Consider the following 20,329-nt stretch of genomic DNA (forward strand, 5'->3'; position numbering starts at 1 on the left):
CACCACCATATCTTACGTCCCATGTATATACCATTTGATTGAAACTGTATTTGAAGCAGTGTTCACGAACGGAATCTCAGAATTCCGTCAAATATTTCGGTTTAAAAAATAAAAAAAAAACAAAATAGAATTGAAATATTAATAAATTTGAAATTAGCCGAAATCAAAATATGACATAAATTGAAATATTCTGAATTTCGGTTTTCCAAAATTCTAATAATTCTGAAATCCCCAACTATGAATTGAAGGAAAAAGGAAAAATTGTCTATAAGCTTCATTAACTGGTTACTGGATCCAAGGAGAAACAATAACTAAATTAGTCAAATGACATAGGGCAATAGTTTGATATTGGAACTAACAATGCACACTAGTGTTCTAATTTCCTTTGACACATGTAGGAACTAGGAACACCATTACAAAGTAACCATGGATCACCAAGTACATATATCCCTTCCTCATTGCCAATACTCCATGTAAGTCCTTTTTTCAGGAGTGTATAGGTATCCCATATAGCACGAATAAGAATGCAGGCCAAAATGCATTTGCTGACAATGTCCTCAACCAAATTGTAGAACTAGTAACAAATTCACAAGTAACCCAAATTTTTTCACACGACAGCGAGAGAAGTAAAACAGGCGATCTCATGTTCCCACATGAGATATAAAAAATGGGGACGACTATAACACAAGGTCCAGCACCAAAAATAGTTACGAAGTCAATGCTCATTGGTGGGTTTGGGTGACGTGATACAAAATAAAAAACAGTAAGAAAAAAATCATAATCGGCTGGAAATATAGCGAAAATAGGAAAATAAAACAAATGCCCGGTTTTATGGGCGCTAAAACTCAAACAAAACAGGCGCTAAATGCAACACACTTTTCTCTTCTCCTCGATAGTGATCGAGGTTGATAGTTTCCGACTAAATCTCTCTCTCTCTATAGCCTTCTTTGATTGACACGGTGATCATCATTTAAGGTTTCCGACCAACTCTCCCCATCTCTGTCTAACGATAGTTTCATTGAGGTAACTTTAGTATCAATTTAACTACTTAGATAGTTTGTCTCTTTTTTCCTAAATTATAAAACATGCTTTTGTGCTTTGAATTTATTATTCAGCTGCAAGTTTTGATTTTTATTTTTTACAGTTAATTCTTGTAGTTTTATCATCTGCAAGTGAAGACAAAATGATTGAAAATGAACAAGCTGAATGGGGTGATGTATGTGAAGATGATGAACCTCACGGTGGTGTTATTGGTGATGAAGTCTATGAAATTGAAAAAGACATGAATATATATTGTCCATGTGAAGGAATGGAGTTTGATTCCCTCGAAGAAGCAGATGTGTTTTACAATAATTACGCTGGTCACATTGGTTTTAGTGTTCGAAAGAATACCGTGAATAGATCAAGAGTAACCAGAGAAATTAATGGTCGGACATTTTGTTGTTCTTTTGAGGGGATGCGAGATTCTCGAGCCAAACGATTTGAAGAGAGAAAGCGGAACAAAGCTGATACGAGGACAGGTTGTAAGGCAATGATGGTTGTTCGCAAAAAAAAAAGATGAAGAAAAATGGATCGTGTCTAAAGTTGTTGAAAATCATAACCATAATGTCGTCACTCCAAGTAAAAAACACCTGCTTCGATCGCAGAGACAGATTGACCCGAGCCAACAGATTATTGTGGATACCATGGACTCAGTAGGAATTAGAGGAAGTTTGATGGCTAGTTTTATGGCTAGCGAAGCCGGTGGGATTCAGAATATGGGATTTACTAAGAAAGACTTGAGTAATTATTTGAGTACAAAACGCCAAAGGGACCTTGCCAATGGCGATGCACAAGTTGTGCTTGATCATCTTCAGCAACAACAAATGGATAATCCCGCTTTTTGTTATTCGATACAAATTGACTTAGAAGGGCGTATGACAAATTTTTTTTGGACAGATGCTAAGTCGAGGATGGATTACTATTATTTTGGAGATGTTATTTGTTTTGATCCTACGTATGGAATAAATAAGTTCGGTATGCCATTTGCTCCTATTGTTGGTATAAATCATCATTTCCAAACAGTATTACTTGGTGGTGCCTTGCTTTATTCTGAGACGGAAGAGTATTTTATGTGGGTAATGAAAAATTTGATGGCATCAATGGATGGAAAACAGCCGAAAGTTATCATCACTGATCAAAATTCAGCCATTGGAGGGGCTATTGAGAAAGTTTTACCTGGTACTCATCATAGATATTGTTTGTGGCATATAACTAGAAATGCAAGGAAACATTTGGCTCATGAGTTTGTCTCAAAAGAAAATTTGTTTGGGGATTTCTGCAAGTGTTTATATGGTTACGAGACTATTGCAGAGTTTGAGCATAATTGGGAGGTAATGCTTGAAAAGTATAACTAGTTTTCAAACCCGTCTTACGAATGGGTGCTGCTATATGAAATTATTTTAAAAGATGGCTTTAGTGTTTTAATGGCAATAGAGTAAGCCAATTACAGGTACAAAGCATAAAAAACAACTTGTATCCCCACACCTAAAAGTATACCATGGATTCGCTCTACAGGATAAATGACAACATCAAAGGTTTAACAAACACAAATAGAGTAATAGAGCAAAAAGAGCCACCTGAAACATATTGGCATCCACAGATGACTTTCTCAAGATTTAGATTATAGTATGCACTCTAGAATTTCCAAAACAATCATTATTGACTGAACAACTTTAGGAACCACAGCAAGTTGTCTCTCAGTAACTGTACTCGAACCTTTACCGGGATTAGGTTTACTAATCTTAATGGTCTGGGAAGTCTTTGTTTTATGTCCCTTGCAATAGAAAAGAAAATCTGCTCTGCATTCAGGTTGGTTTTTGCACTCTGCATAAAACAGGTTTCGTGTGGGTCAATATGTTGACAATGGGTTAGTGGGATGAAATGAAATACTGGTATGAACTTACCGTCTCGAAGAACTTGATGCCATATTCATCAGCAAGCACTTGACCCCTAGAAGTTGGCACAACCTATTAAAAAAACAATCAATCAAGCCCAATTCAGAAAACTCTTGGGGAATTTTACATTTAGATCCAAGTTTGGTGTTACCCTCTTGCTCTCATCCATGTCAGCCTTGTTTCCTACTAATATTTTGTTCACATTATCGGATGCATGTTGTTCAATGTTCCGAATCCAATTCCTAATGTCTACAAATTCACAAATAAGAGAGGATTTAAAAAATATATATATAGAATTGACAAAGAATCTTTGGAGAAGATAAAAAGAACGAAACTTCTTCTGTTTTCTCTGCTATTGTTGTTGTTGAGGTTATGGGTGACGTAGAAATATTTGCAAAAAATTTGGATTAAGATTCAAATATTGGAATATCCGACTGGTATCCGACCCGTTCCCTGCCCTACCTCTATCCCTTGTAATACTTACACATTGTTTATTCGTTTAGGCATTTAGCAATTCTTCCATATGTATAGAGCTCGAGCATTTGTAGTTCTTGAGGCTCCGAGGAACAATGTAAAAGGTTGTACATTTTTCATTATGCCTTGACATTTTCTTCGAACATTCACCCCAAATTTGTTTAAGTACACACGAAAAAGAATAATACATAACTGACTGACTAAAAATATTGTTACGCTATGCATCCTAGATTCCCATGTGTGGAAGTTTGTACGTCTTCCATATACTACCAATTATACCATTGCGTGCTACGATAATACGTGTCAAGTGCATAATTACATTGACTGAGGTTACTCCAAATGGTACACTATTATGCTATTTCTTATCTGAACATGAATGAAATTTGGTCAGATGTTATTACCGTTTCCACCAGTTAATTGTCGGGAAAATGAGTGCTCTTTTTCATTAGTAGCTCTTTTCCTCTTGAAACCCACTCCCCATATGTGATGTTGATTGACCAACCGCAACAAATTAAATGCCACTGTATCCCTCGATTTTGTTTGCAATTCAGGACTTGGAAATGAACTTGTACTTGCATTCTTTCCGTATTCAATAAAATTCCTGTCAGGGAGTGTCAGGTGATCCTTTTCGATTCTCATCCTCGCTATCAATATCTTCCATCTCATTGTTTATCACAACTAATTGATTTGTAGATGCATCGGTTGCATGAATCCTGCTGTTGGTAGGACCTGATAGGTCTTCTGAGGAGTCTGTATCCATATTTGGGCATTCAAGTTCATCACCTGGACATACTTAATCAGAACATGCTACATACGCAATTTTCATAGATAAAAATATTCTTTATCCATTCAAAATGCACACCATTAAGTAAATAATTGACTCGTGATTTTTCAACAACTGGATCATTTTCATGGAAAATTTTATTCATGATAATTGTACAGGGGAATGCCAAGGTCTAAATAATAAATAATATAATAAGAAAATAAAGTATCAAGGCAGGAGTATTTTTTTATTATTATCGTCTGTTAATTAAATCTCAACTCTTTTTAAAATTGGATGGTTAATAGTTTTTAATCAGTTCGATTTAAGGACACAGATTTTTGTATGACCTGTAAATGTGATTTCCATCCTCCTGTTGAGCATCATATTCATGTTATATAGCTGAGGCATGGTAGAAGCATCTGCACATAATCTTGCCTTCTGTGAATTACAACTGGAAAAATATTGGAAATGCAAAGCTTATGTTCTATTACGGCAATAGGTATTATCAAAACTCATGGAAGTCCTCACCTCCAAGAAAAGCTTCTATAGTTTGGTATTGTATATTTAATGATTTCAGGGCGGTCTCTATTCCATCTTCCACATGCTTCACTTGATTCTTGGTCTCAATCATAGTTCGTGATTCCAAACGAAACTTCGGAATTCCGCCCGGAATTTCGGTTTTTCAAAAAACCGGAATTCCAAATATATAGTTAAAATATTTGAAATTCCAAAATCATCCGAAATTTTGAATGTGATAGGAGTCAAAATTTAATGAATTTCGGTTTTTGGATTTGTCGGAATTCCGAGAATTCCGAACTATGGTCTCAATATTATTTGTTTTCTCAAGTAAAACAAACTTATCCTTCTCCCACACACACTCCAATGCTATGCCATCATTGTCAGAGAGATGATGTTCCCTAATAACCTATGAATATAATAAATTATTGAATCCAAAGGGAAGAAAGAGATTTGTTGAGGCCCACGAAGAAATGCAATCTACGTGGTAGGCAGACCTCAACTTCTTTAAGATTGAGTACGGCGGATTGAGCAGTTTGTGAGTTAGATGAGACCATGTTGAATATTGAAACAACGTCAAGTAACATCTGTGGAACAATTAACGAAATATAACATGAGCATGTCAACCATGACTTAAAAAACCGGAATGACAAAGCATGACATAATGTAATCATTTTAGAGTACATGTGAAAACCTCAGCTTTGAGACCCCCTAATACCTAAAATTGTAAAGACGGTGGAGCTCACATGCCACACCAAGAATGAAATCTTTCTGTTTAGCAGAAAAAGGAAAAAAAAAAACACGAAACCTTTCTATATTTAAAATGGGTGAGCAGTGTAGCTGCAATAGTTGTTGCCTAAATGGCTAAACTAAGCATGGCAACATCTGCATCCTACATTTCTAAACTTACAAAACCCATTTAAAACAAAATATAGAGAAGCCATGTTCAAGTTAAAAATAGCTATTTTCATACTTACTTGCTGGACCAAAACTCATAGGCGTGCAAGCAGAGATAAAATTGATAAAGGTGTTCGTGTAATGGATCAATCAAACTCCTTGAAAGGATATTCCCTCCAGAGTCGCAAAGTAATGTGATTAACGTGGAGCTAGTGGAGTTGAATGTATATTTTGCCCATCTTGGAAACATGCGTCATTGCCCATACGCAAGAACGTACTAATTTCTTGAACTCCACCTTCATTATACCATGGCCGTAGACAGTATGAGAAATCAGAAAGCTATAATTGGTTTGGAAATGACGTTGGTCCCCTTCCTAATCCAAGAATCCCAGTTATCTCATTCTGCATTGGATCTGCTAGACGAAAATCGAAATTGGTTTGTTTGAAGCCACAACCAAATCTCAAATGATCAAAAGCTTCAATACCCCCATCATCTTAATTGAATGTGAACTTTTCGAAGCCAAGACCACCATCTGTTATAGCACCATTCCCATACCCCATAGTATAAGTGCATTTACCTTCTTTGCAAGTACCAAATTCACATCGACCCTCCCTATCACAATGAGACTCACTAAAAGTTGTTGATTTCCTATAAGGAAACAATGGTGGCTTCTGATAAAAACAGGGATTGCATCCTTCGCACTGAGTCCATTTTCGCACTGTGTGTGAACTACCAGTGTCAACAATAAAATAGTAGGACTCAAAATATGGGTTAGGCTCAACCTTAGTTGTCAACATGTTTACACATTGAGATTGAGTCTAGTGTAACAAAACTCATAAAACCAACCTCATTATGCAGGGGACTTGCATGAGACTAATCAGAAAGTGCTTTGACACTAATAACAAACGTTTCGAATGCACAAAATCATTCGTGCACACTATGAAAAAATCACTCAAAACTCTGAAAAACTATTTATTCTAATGGAACACCTATAAAATACCAATTATGAAATACAGTAAGTTGGCGAAGGCTTCTACAGTTCTACCTTAAGATCAATTCATTTGAGGTGAAACAAACAAAAGAACAATCCTAGTTGTGCATTCAACACTATTGAAAAATAAAGGAAAAAAATCTGACATACATAAAAAGAAAAGTTGTTAACATACCTAACATGGGGAGCGAATAGCCATGCCGTAAACAGAAACTCCACCAAGTAGAATTTACTCGTTATTGTACTAAACAAATGTTTATTCAAGTATTACTGGCCACCATATGAATACCTCCACACCATTATGCTCGTATATTTGGCATTTGTGATTTGGGGCAGACATATATAAAAGAATGCACCTGCCAAGCCAATTGGACAGCTTGAAGCCAAGTCAAGATGATGATAAGCAAAGCTCTTTATCCAATGTGATAATACAAAAATCGGTATCTCGCTCTTTTTTTTGTACAAAAGAGTAGGTGTGAATGGAACAATAATTTATCCACTACCGATCACATTCTATGACATGGCCTCAATATGATAAATTTTAATGTGATAACGTCCATCATCCTAAGTATATTAGTGATCATGAAATGTAGTTGTCTAATTTGAACTTTTACAAAATCTAATAGCAATATATAAATATACACAGTGTTCATTAAGTAGTGTTCTTCAATTCCTTTTAAAACACTTTCATTTTCTTTGTCAATCTAACCACCAGAAAATTTAGCTCATCTCAAGCACATTTTTTTTGTGAAGTCAAACAAACAACCACATGCAAATAGGTATTCTTCATAGTTTCAAAAATCTTAGCTAATCTCAAAATCGTCAGGTCTTGTCCGGTAGTGCACTTAGTACTTAATTCCATGATTTCCTATCTACTTATTCTCTTCACTTTAAAAACTTTAAAAACTAATATGGCAATAATCAATGTGCATATCAGTTTATAGACTACTATGATTCCTAACAATAAACTCAGCTTGTACCATTATATGAATCTGAAATACTATAAGAAAATGTGTATATATTTGAAATGAAAATAAAAATAAGATTGCCTCTTAACGAACTCTAACGATAGTAATAAGTTCCAGATGGTTAAGAACAGATGCATTTAAATTGCAATAGTGAACGGAAAACATCAAGCATATCATACACATTATAATTCAAGAGATGTAGAGTGAAAATGGTGTTTTATCAGCTATTGAATGTAGAGGTGGGCAATGGGCCGAGTCGGGCTAGCCCGGCCCTAAATATTTAAAAGCCCTTCAGATATTAAGGCTGGGTTGGCCCGACCCTAAAATCAGCATAGGGTCGGGTCAGGCCGGGTCACAAGTCTAAATCTCACGCCCTGACCCTACTCTAAGCCCTCTTTAAAGGCTTTAGGGTCGGGTTTTATGGCCGGGCCTATATATTTTATTCTTTTTACAAATGTCATTTTTCAGACAAAGGTTGTTTTTTTGGTTTCTATGTTACAAATATATGCTCTGTATTTCGCTTTAATGGTGTGGACGGAAACCTTTAGTTATAGACTTAGCTTGGATGTGAATAAAAATATAATTTATAAGAAGTAAGTAGGAAAATAAATTGAGAATAATAAATTCTAGACTTTGATTTGATGATCAAAAGAATAAAGTATTATTTTTTTATTAGGCTAGTGCTCATTGTTCTTCATGGCTGCATAGGTTGACAAGTTTTTGTTATATAAGACAAGTTATTGGAAGTACCTTGGGTGTAAGTGATAAATTACAAAGGACAATGCTATTTTAATTTAAAATATTTAACATAGAGTTGGACAATTATGGTACGTGTATTTATAGTAAAAATGTGAAACTATAACTAGGGTTTGGTTAGGGTTGAATTAGGGTCGGGCCTATGTTTCAGAACCTTAGCCCTAGCCCTGCCCTAGAAGGCCTCAGGGTTGGGTTGGCCCTGCCCTAAACTCTGTGAGGGCTTTAGTTGTGAGGGATTTATAAGGCTTAGGGTCGGGTCGGTCAGGGTCAGGTTAGGGTCGTTAGGGCCAAATTCCCACCCCTAATTGAATGTAGCAGAAGTGGCCTAAATCCTTTGCAGTAAGATCTTCATTTGACCTTAGTCAACAACAAACTTTTTTAGTTAAAGTCTTAAAGACTAATAGAACTTTTGTTTGTCGCATGAAAATGAAGATATAGATCCACCTATTAAACACCTTAACCACAAATGAACCAAAAGGTCACATTCAAACGATTTTATGTCCAATATGCATTTTAAGTTTTATCTCTTAATCCGAATCATATAGTAGTAGCAAACGTAAATGATCAAAGAAGGGAATCCTAAAACTAAAGAATCATACATATTATTAAGCATCTTAAAATGTGTTGACATATATAATCAAAGAACAACAAACACCAAATCCTAAGAAATTCAAGTCTTAGCAAACTACATGAGTTCATTTTCTAATGAGCAGATGTTGTGCATGTTAATCCAATAGACTTAAACAAAAGTACAGTTCAGATACGCTAGTATGAAAGCAAATAGTGAACTAATGCAATGCACTACATCTTAGTTCACTGAAAAGGATCAAAGAAATGGAAAGGTAGTCGCTAGTCGTTACATGCAATGATACTACTGGCAGGAAACAATTTTCAATGATTCAAAACTTGAACGATATTGGAGTTAAAAAAGGTGTTAAGGGATTTTTCTTATTTTAGCTATAAATTATCGGATCGTAGTGACTACCTTCCAAGTAGTAATAGTTGTGATGCCCGCCAAGAGAGCCGTAAATCTCTGCATTCATCAGATCTGGCCAGTTTGTCTGCCTTTGCAACAACGAAAAATAGGAAATACAAAAAAAAACAATTTATCATGTCAAATATACCTAAGCCATTAGACTCAAACATTTTGCATGCTGCAATTGGATTCCACAGAAAACATACAGTCATTGGATTCTTTCCCCCCTTGTTGCGTTACCATATTAAATGACTCAATATCAACACTACCGTATACTTCAATCACAATGAGTACTTTATAATGTTTCAAAGGCAAAGTACTCCAGGAAGGCAATCACTTCTACATGAAAAGTTGTTTTAATCTACTTGGGTTTGTTTACTTTTGTGCGAGTTTACTCTAGCTAGTGTTATCAATAATATGATATAGTTGTTCAAGAAGGGCACTCATGAACCCAAATCTAGCTAACGAAAGCGATTTTCATAGTCCTGAAGCTACATTAGCTGACGTATAGCACTACTTCGGCGTTCTTGTTGGAGACTGTCATTACATTTTGTTTTTAAAAAAAAAATCCATAGTCTTCTAACTTACTTTATCATGCAAATCAACATGACATAGCCTGTAAGTTAGCATCACTTTGCATTCCAACCCACAAAGAAGAGAAAATAAGACCATGGTCAATAGACTTAAACTATGAACGGGTTAACTCCTTCTATACCAACCACATAATTGGGCACTTTTGACAGCGATCATGACACAATAGTTATAGTGTTTTTGCAATCCTTTTAGTGGCAATCATTGCCTGATTGCCATTGTCTTTCTTGTGTCCAGCGATTTTACTAAACAACTAATATCTTAGTCACAAATACCATTTAGTAAAGGCAAAATTTGTCTAGACAATCCTACTTTCAAATGAACTTTTTGGTTTTGAAAGAGAACCAAGTGCAGGTTCTAGTGAAGTGGTATTTGTGAAACTCACGACTGAGTTCCCTTTTAACACTCCTCTTGAGTCAAATAGGTGGAATTGGTGGTAGTGCAGAAAACACACATATGCTAGACAATAAATCCTCCATCTCCTAGTCATATAATTTGTTGGCAAGTAAAACTAACAGATGGCATATAAAACATAATACATAATGACAATGAACATTCAATAACCTGGATGGTCTGCTTGTTGATTTTGGAGTGGGTATCAAATCGCCGAAGCGTCAGCCCATCAGTCCACTACTTCGTATGTAGGTTCAACAACATCTTACCCTCAAATGCATTCATTCTTCCTGAAATTATATTGATTGAGTAGTAATGTTTGTTCAACCCATGAATCAATGATCTTTCCATTCATGCTATCCACCTATTTGAAAAAAATGTATATTCATAAGACCTCAAACTCGGTGAATAATCATATATGGTTGGTTACGTGTTTATTAGGAGTAGATAATTCAACAAAATCATAGCACCTGCTCTGCCCCAAGAGCATCAAGCATCATATAAACAAAAACAAATACTAAAATGGTGCATATTTAATAAGCAGATGGACTATCTAATGAACCCCAATCCTGTTTTGCGTCCTTGTAAAAAATCAAAAACTTAAATCTCTATGCAAAAACACTATAAATTAGAAATATGTTTTCACTTCTTGACATGTAAAAGAATATATAAAAACTTGCAAGGGATTCAATTATATGTAAGCCACTTGCAAGGGTTGTAATTACCCTAGTGCAACTCAGCAAACTCTTCTTTCTAGATAAACATAGTAGTATTTTTTTTTCTTTTTGATAACATAATAGTATAGTAGAAACCATTCTTAATTCTTAAACAATATGACCAATGAAAATAGGGCCTAAACTTACCAATCAAGTAAAGTGAAATGGACTAAGTAAGAGCATGGGGGGACTTTTGCTTACACATTTGGAGCAATAGCACCACCAGCTAGTGACAAAGATTGACGTCGTATGTATATATTAACGATAGTTATTTATTTCTCCTTGTCACTCTCGTTCTTCTGAGAGCATGTAGTCTCCAACTTTGGAAAGGGTATACATTGCTTATAGATTGGTTATGTACCAACAATGAGAAATAGATAGATTAAACCCAAAAGCATTAGCTCTTAACGAAAAACAAGACAATCTTGTGGATTATATTAAAACTGAATCAGGTTAAGACTCGAAGTTCCTGGGACCTATGGTGGAGAAGGGAGATACCCTTATAGAGTATGAAATTCTAGCATAAAACATAAAAGACAAAAAAATGTGTATGCTGAATTTAGATGTGGTTTCAAATGAACTTGAAATACCTCGTCTCAGGACAATAGTAAAAGATTCTCTGTTAGATGTTTTTTTTTTTTTTTTTGCCGATTCATTGTTTCCTTTTTTTTTTCTCGTGACTATGTACTCATCAAATCCATACCCAGCCATTGCGAATCTGATCGCCCCACATTTGCCTTATTCTGAGATGTTGCAATGGTCTGATTTCCTCGCAGGACGGATTTCCTCACTGTTGTTTTTATCTTCATGGTGCTCTGAGATGCTACAACGGTCTAACTATTGGGTTGTATATTTTTTGGGGGTATTGATTTTCTCGCCGTTGTTTTTATCCTCACCGTTGTTTGAGGCTACACATTGTTGCCCCCAGTGCCAACTTGAAAACTTGTCAAAGTGTTCTTCTGAACATTTTATGTCTTCCCCTTCTTCACACCACGATCATCTACGAAATTAAACGGCTACTATATGCTATTTGGTCCAGTATTAAACATCAACTTTGGTTGCTTTTAGCTATGGTAACTCTTATCAAGCGACTATTACGAAAAACACCAGGAGTTTCTGGCCTTAGCAGCACAGGTAAAAAGGACATACCTCAGTTGCATCTCTACGAAGAGCAAGCATGCCAGCTTCAACACATACTGACTTTCAATTTGCGACCATTAAAATCATCTGTTGGCGAGCTAGCTCTTCAAAATTTACATCCGGATGTACGTTCATTTTTCTTAAATGAATCTGCAATATCAAAAGTATCCACATCATAACACAGATCTGATGTAATACTACAAAGAAAACTCGTAAAGTTTACGGATCAAGAAACCTAAATAATTCGAGCTCTTGCTTCTTCAGATGGATGAGGGAACTCAATTTTGCGATCAATACGACCTGAACGCAGGAGAGCAGGATCCAAGGTATCAGCTCAATTAGTTGTAGCTATTACCTGCATTTAACACACGTAGAAAGGCTCAGCATCCAGATTACCACATGATTATCAGACTCATCCACAAACTAATCAGAGAAATATGACGTTCTTTATAATAAAAGGAGTGAACAACAATTTAGAGTGTTACTCACCTAAGTGCAATAGCCATGACAAAAGTTAAGGCTGTAACTGACTTCTGTATGGTTGAAGCAAAAGTTGGTGAAGTGTTGTCCAATCCTAGCAAGTAGAATCCTTGATTTGCAGTTATTCTAGAATCAAACAACTCAATTCATTCAGGTAATATAACAAATCTTATTATATTGGGTAGCATTTTGTTTTCATGAAAAATCGAGCTTACCCAATGAGAGCAAGGCAGAAGAAATGAATGAGAAAATAGACAGTCATTCCTGGAAAAAAAAACTCATTAGTATCAAAATGCATATCATTAGATTTAAAATCGTTGAAATCCAAAATGGGGTAAAGGTTCAATAATAAAAAAACCCAATCCAATAAATTAAGTGGAAAGAATTTCGAGAAATTGATTAAGAGTTTAAGACATACCTGGTTGCGAGTTCTTAATTTTGTCATATTGGGTATGCAGTAAATATTGAAAAGGGGCCATAAAACAACATCATTTGGTGGAAGAGGATGAAGAAGCTGAATAAGAAATTCGGCGTAAGAGGAAAAATTGTGAATGATACCTTCACTTTCTCATCGCGGATGTGCTCAGGTCTAAGAGAAACTGGTTTCTTCATAGCAACCAAACAGAGAACCTACAGCGATATTGAATAGTTTGTTAATACACTCTGAAACAAAGCGTAGAGTTCAAACTTCAATACTAAATAAATGTTTCATTGATAAAAAAATTTTCTTTCTCATTTGAACAAAGGAAACCAACTATATGTTGTGAGTACCTAGCCAAAAAAAAAAAAAAACTATATGTTGTGAGTCCACATAAAAATCATATGCTTTGCTATATAAACAAAGTTTGGAAACAGATTCATGAATCTTTGTGAATATCAAAAGGAAGTACCTGCAGAAGATGGTTCTGCATTTGTACCATAAGGGCGTGCCCTTAGGGTACAAATGCTTTTGTGTTAGGAGGGAGGACTCACCCAAAGCCACACATGCGCGCGACTTGCGTTTTAACAGAAGGGAGAGCACATTGATTATTTGTTTATATCGCATTTCGGGGAGCAAATTCGGAGGATTTGAGCATGGGTATTTTTAAAATCCACATGGGATCTTTGGTTCCTGCAGACATAATAGCCTTCTATTTTCTTGGCTTGGGCTGTTGGAATGGCATTAGGGCGAACCATGTTGAGAATGCTGCATGTCTTACCATCTGGCCTTCCAAAAGTTTGTTAAAGAAAAAATTGATGTGGCTGATGTTTGTTTGAACGAAATTGGTTGGCTCACCCCATATTGTTGTATTAGTAGGCAATTGCATATCTTTATTCCCATGTTAGAGAAGATGCCAATGCAGATCCGGACCACATAAAAGTTCTGTTCAGTAGAAGTTGGTGAGTGAAAGCTCCTGTAGAATGCTTAGACTTATCCAAGCAAATTTCGTTGTAGTCTTAAAGGATTGGTTGGAAAGTGAAAGTTCGGTTTAGTTTTCTTCCATGCCTTGTAAGTAAATCTTCTTTAGAATGAAAAGTTATTTGTTTTACATGGATATGCACATTATTAATTGTTTGTACTATAAATTTGCAAGTTAAATTGTATTTTTGAGATGCCTTTCCTAGATAAAAGTTAAAACAAAGTTCTTTACCACAACCAATGACCTCATTTCTTCTCAATATTTTGCATATTCTTTCTATCTTTGGATAAAAGTGATTCGAGTACTGAGTGCGATAATTGAATCTCTCACTGAGTCACTTGGCCAATACACTATAATCATACTGTTTCAGATATTTCTCTTGTAGAGTTTCTTGTAGTCTAATGTCTGTGCAAAGGAATAGTCATATTTGTGCTCTTTGGTTTGCTGAATTGTTCCTGTTTCATTTGCTTCTCTAGGAGCAAGTGCTGTTTCGGGATTCTTCGCTTCGGCTTGTAGTCTGCCCTTTGATTACGTTAAAAGTCAAATACAAAAGATGCAGCCAAATGCGATTGGAAAGTACCCTTACAACGGCTCTTTGGACTGTGTCCTTAAAACTTGGAAAGCAGGAGGAGCCTTAAAATTTTACACTGGATTTCCTGTTTATCGTGTTAAGATTGCTCATTATGGCAAGGTAAGCTCTTCCTCACAGTATTTAAAGGTCATATAGGATTCTTTGTTGCCAAAAGGATTTCTTTATGATATGCTCCTTTCTCAGGAAAAATTCATTCCGACTTAACATTGTCCCTATATCACCAGTAAGTGCTTTTTCTTTTTTCTCTTCACATATGTCAAATTGGTTTTTCATTTATAGCTGTGGAAATTAAGATTACAGGACTTCATATTCAATTATGGTGGACTATCAGTAGCATTTGTTTTTGTGACGAACTGGGATTCTGACTGTATGTCCTCCATCTTTAGCAGGTAATATGTTTATTACTTTTATTCTAACCCTTTTTCCATGAGCTCGGTCTGACATCATGATGTTACTCAGGGTACAGAAGCTGAAAGGGCAATTTGGAAATCTCTATGTGATTATCACGCTCCCGACCACAGAGCAAAATGATTCCTTTGTTCGTAATTATTTCAAGTGAGTTGCCAATCACCTGTGATCAAACTGGTTTTTACATGACAAAATTCTGTTTTTGAGGAACTTGGATGTGTTGGTTTCGTAAGGTATGGCATGGAGATTGGCAGGCCAACATTTGTTCCAATCCAAGACTTAGAGATGGGATTTGAAAAGATTGTAAAGATAGCACATGCTCGTGGTGGTAACTATATAATTTGGAGGCTCTTAAATGAATCTTTATTACTAATTCTTCACCTAAAAATTACCAAATGAAAACTTGTACCACGGTTTGTAAAGCGGGGATGATCTCTCTAAATTGAAGGTTGAGGTCATTGGGTTAACCAAATTTTTCGTTTTTCTTCTTGTATAAGGAGTATCTGAAAAATGTGATATGTTGTTTCAAAAGAGGGAGCAATCGAGTGGAGAGGATGGATGCATTTCTCGAGTGGTCACTTCCATACCTAGGATTGACAACCATGATGCTAATGCGGTAATTTTGTTCTGCCATTATGTTTTACTGCTGAACTGAATAAGAGTTTGACTGTACATACATGTTTAAAAGGCAACTGCATCTATGAGAGGAATGAATTTCTTATCTTTCATAGTTGACCTGTACCGCTATAGGGGTCTCACTTATGAGTTATCCCCGATGAAGAAGTCATCCTTAGAATACTACGGCAAGTAACTCATCTCTTACTTCCCATTGGACCGTCTGTGTAGATATAGCCGTCATTCAGCTATGTTGGTGTTTCTATTTGTCTGCGTTTTACCATAGGTGTATTTATGCGAGGTAGGACAGCTGGTAAGTGATAAGTTATAGAATAATATGCTTGAGTGATACTTCGAAGCAAGCTATTTCGCACTAATTTGTTAGTGTCCTATTGGCAAGAACCATATTGACCCTCACCTTAAATACAATCCTGATTTATTTTCAATGTGATGGCATGAGTTGTCTATTTGAAGAGAGTTCATGTATAAACTCATACCCTTGTGTATCTAATTAACTGGGTCCTAATAGCTCAGCATGTATTCCAAGAAAATATTGGACATGTATTGAATCTTTAGTTTTTGCTATAATAATAAAATGATCTTACTTCCGAGCGTAGTGACTTCGATATATCCAAGGTCTCAGTTTTGGTTATCTTTACTAACTGGATTGGGACACTTCAACCTTTGTATTGCATGCAAAAACAAAAAACTGTTGGATGATAGGTCTTTTGAATATTCAATTTCCATTATATAGACATTATGTGTAACTTGCATATATTCCATGGAATATTAGGTGGATGAATCAAGCATTTAAGAGCTCTACCTTGAGCAGTTAGTCAAGCTTTTTCGTGAACAATGGAAGGTTCTTTGGTATCCTCGTAGAATCGGAAGGAACATTTGTACAGGTTGGATTATGGATTCATTTTTTTTTTAACCTTAAAACTGATTTTTCATTATTACTTGCTATTCAAAGTGTTAATCCTTTTTATTAACTCCTTAAACAGGAAGCTCTTGAACTGCTAAAGGATGGTATTGATTTGGTTACAGATTCAGATAAAGTTTTATCAAAATTGCTCTCGTATCCCTTGCATTCTACTTTGGCTAGGTACCCTATCTTTTCTCCTATGCGTACTATTTATTTTTATGCTGTTGTCGAAGACAACGTAAATAGTGTTAAATTTTGAGGCCAAGGTCGTCTTAGAAATCTGCTTCTTAGTTGACTTGTTGATTTAGTATAGTACTTATTATTTTGTGAATGCATATTAGAAATAGAAAAATGTTGTTAGGAGGCTCAAGTTGTCTTTAGTAATGGGGTATTTGCAGTCCTGAAGGTAAACCTGTTTTAGAAGATAAGCTTTAGGAAGTTGCTACCCATCCGCTATCAAAGATATCGACAATGGAGAGCTCATTTGTTGCACTTGAAGAAGGTCACATCGGTTGGCAGAAATGGGTTAAGAGCTTTGGCAAATCAATGAAAGCAAGGTTGGTTTTAGTAGATGAACTACGAGCTTTCTTTTCTCCTTACCACCCTTCGAGAACATGGTTTTGTTTTGTGCAAAATACTTCAACCCGGGAATATTACTTGTGCAAGAATAATCGATATTGAAAAGCGGTGAAGGAAAAAAACATTACTTCTGCAAACATTGCAGGCGGTGAATGTCAATGTCAACCTTAATAATTATTTTGTAGGATAGTTGAAAGGAGTGGGTATAGAGTTTATCCTGTAAGGGGGAAGAAGTAACTTGAATGTCAATGATGTTCCTGCTGTTTCTTGCCTCTTCCGTTGACTGTGCTTCACCGCTTCAGTTGTTGTATACAGTTGTTTGTTATGTGGGTAAAGTGATTGTCCAGTTGTAAAGCGTCAGCTAAAGCAATAGGTTCAAACATGATATATAATCTTTTCATTTCGTATGCGTTTACAGGCATTGGCAGTGTTTATTAGTTTTCTCTGTTTGCTTAATTACATGGATATGCACATTATTAATTGTTTTACTATATATATATTTTTTTACATTGTTATTAAGGTTTGGAACCATATTTATGTAACTCTTACTATATCTATTAAGGTTTTGGCGACGGGTGTCTGGCTTAAATGTTGTTCTTGTTGACTGCTATATTGGATATATAAGTAATTAAGCATCGTTTGATGCTTTATAAACATTTAGTTATATCCTGAGAAGCTTTATGGATTTGTTGGTACATTTGGTCCCAATTGACAGGTTTTATGGGTTGGATTTTGTAATTATTATACTTGAAACATTAATTTAATCTGATGAAACATCTAACTTTTTGCAGAGAAGGCTCAAAGCAGAGCAGGGCCTTGAGTAGGCAAAACAAAAGGGAGAAGAAGCTTTCCTGAAAAAGGATTATCTAACGGTGATAACTTGGTATACTAAGGTAACTAAGAGTATTTTTTTCAAGAATACTTTCTACTTAAGGCATTTTTTTACTGTTCATTTTAAAAAAAAAATTCATTCTAAATCGCTAAGTGCAGATTATGAAATAGGAACATTATTCCTATATCCAATATGATAGAATACACAAACTTTTAAATAGGCACACAAACAAACTTTGGAGTGAGTTATCCAAAGTAGAAAAAGGGAAAAATCTAGTACATTCTTCCCATACTTTTATGGCAAATTGGCATATTTCACCCTCGAACTTGTCAAGTTTTACCACTTACCCCCTTAAAGTTCAGTTTAGGCAATTTTAACCCTGTACTTGTAAAACATATCCACCTTCATATTTCCGGTACATTTCCGGCACCTGAAGAGTGACGTGGAGTGACGTGGAATTATATTTTATGACGTGGAATTTCTAATTTTGCCACGTGTCAAATTCTAATTTTGCCACCTCAGAAAATATAATTCCACGTCACTTTTCAAGTGCCGGAAATGAACTGGAAAAATGGAGCTGGATACGTTTTACAAGTCCAGGGTTAAAATTGCCTGAAGTGAAGTTCAGGGGGGTAAGTGGTAAAACTTGACAAGTTCGAGGGTGAAAACTGCCTTTTTGCCTACTTTTATTCGTGATCAGCCAATGTCACTACGGGACATGAACTTGATGCTTAAATGTCAGCAATGACAGACAGACAAACAACAAACATGTAGTAAAACACGCTCAATTATCATAAAAATAAGACCAAAACAACCAGTCAACCATATAAAAATTGTAGCTGGAGATACCTGAGTTGCAAATACATATTGCAGTATATAGTATGTTAACGATAAGATAGTGTTCACCATAAACAGATATCTCAATAGTTTGTACTTCACCAAATTGTTATGATAAAAGATAAGGCTGCTGTCATGGACGTCAGAGGTTCCCACATTAATCTGTTTTTCTAAAATATTCCAAGTAGACACTGAGAAAGACCTCTGTTTTTTGCCCTTTCGAAGATGGGGACTGTGTTTTGCTGTCTTTTCACCCTTTAATAAAATAAAATAGCGCAAAGATCTTATTAGGATCACATCAAAATGTCTAAGTGAGAATGTAATTTGGGGAATTACAATATAATTGAGTGGAAAAATTAACTTTTTTTTTTTTTTTTGTAGAAATTATATAAAAAAGAAAACATTACAAAATTGTGTGGTTTGGACATATAGTCTAACCATTCTCAAACTAGGTACATTGAAACAACTTTTACATGGCTTCATACCTCACTTCACATCTCATATCTAAAGAAAATCTGGAAAGGAGCTTCCCAATGTAATAACCACGGTGGTTTACCCTCAAAAATTTGGGCTTCATTCAACTGGAGGGTCCCCCCCACCAGTTTTGGCTATGACGTCTGCAGAGAAGTTGCCCTCTCTAAAAATCGAGGTGAACGAAATAGACTGAATTTTGGTACAGCTATTCCTCCATCTCGGCTGCAAGTCCCATGGCATTCTCCCACTAATGTAGGCTTTGATTGCGGTTGAATCAGATTCAACCCATAACCGAAACCATCCCTTACTAATAGCCACTCTATGCCTTCAATGATAGCCCGACATTCAGCCCTAAAGTTGGATCAATCCGATATTCTTGCATAAAGACAGCTTAAAAACACCTTCCGAATCTCTGAATGTAACCCCAATACCAGACGGTCCTGGATTGCCAAAGGCAGCACCGTCGGTATTTAACTTCATAACAGTTTGCTCCGGTGGCATCCATGAACATTGCTTTGTTGTGGGCGCATCTCTCAGCCTGTTTATTAAGTTCCATGCTCGCATTGTAGCCACATCCCTGTTAGAAGAATTGTTGCTTGCTTTCGACAGATGAGAGGTGGTGAGGATGTGATAATGTATCGAGTGCTTACATTCATTGAGATTTGGCTTCTTTCCCTCAAAGTTGATCTGGTTTCTGTGTTTCCAAAGAACGACCATGCCACCCATGATAGCTGCATTCCATAAGTGTTTGAGTCTGGCACTCCAAAGCTTGGAAATTTTAGACGCCTGGAGAAGGATCGAAGGGTCTGATACACTTCAAACTTAGCTGCAGTCCACTGCCAAAGCCTCTGAGAAAATTGGCATTCCCACATGATGTGTTTTAAAGTTTCACAATGCTTCCCACATAGTCTGCATATAGAAACTAGATGAACACCTTTCTTCTGGATGACTTCGTCTGTTGCCGTACACCCCTTAAGTATTTTCCAGGCTGTAGCAGCCACTCTTGGATGTAAATGTGAGTTCCACACAAGCCTATGCCAGGCGATAGTAGTTCCCTTCTTTCTGATGG

At 36.0% G+C, this 20,329-nt stretch overlaps 1 protein-coding gene across 1 annotated transcript in view; it reads left to right on the forward strand.

Moving 5' to 3' along the window:
• Positions 1–1,347: 1,347 nt before the first annotated feature.
• LOC147486185 (protein FAR1-RELATED SEQUENCE 5-like) overlaps positions 1,348–20,329 on the forward strand; it is a 41,787-nt gene continuing 22,805 nt past the window's right edge. The window contains exon 1 of the mRNA XM_086573672.1: positions 1,348–2,220. Coding sequence (XP_086429798.1) covers positions 1,686–2,220 — 535 coding nt within the window. The 5' untranslated portion in view covers positions 1,348–1,685. The remainder of the gene's footprint in view (positions 2,221–20,329) is intronic.

The sequence above is a fragment of the Coptis chinensis genome, chromosome 7, assembly GCF_015680905.1.
Source record: "Coptis chinensis isolate HL-2020 chromosome 7, ASM1568090v1, whole genome shotgun sequence".
NCBI lineage: Eukaryota > Viridiplantae > Streptophyta > Magnoliopsida > Ranunculales > Ranunculaceae > Coptis > Coptis chinensis.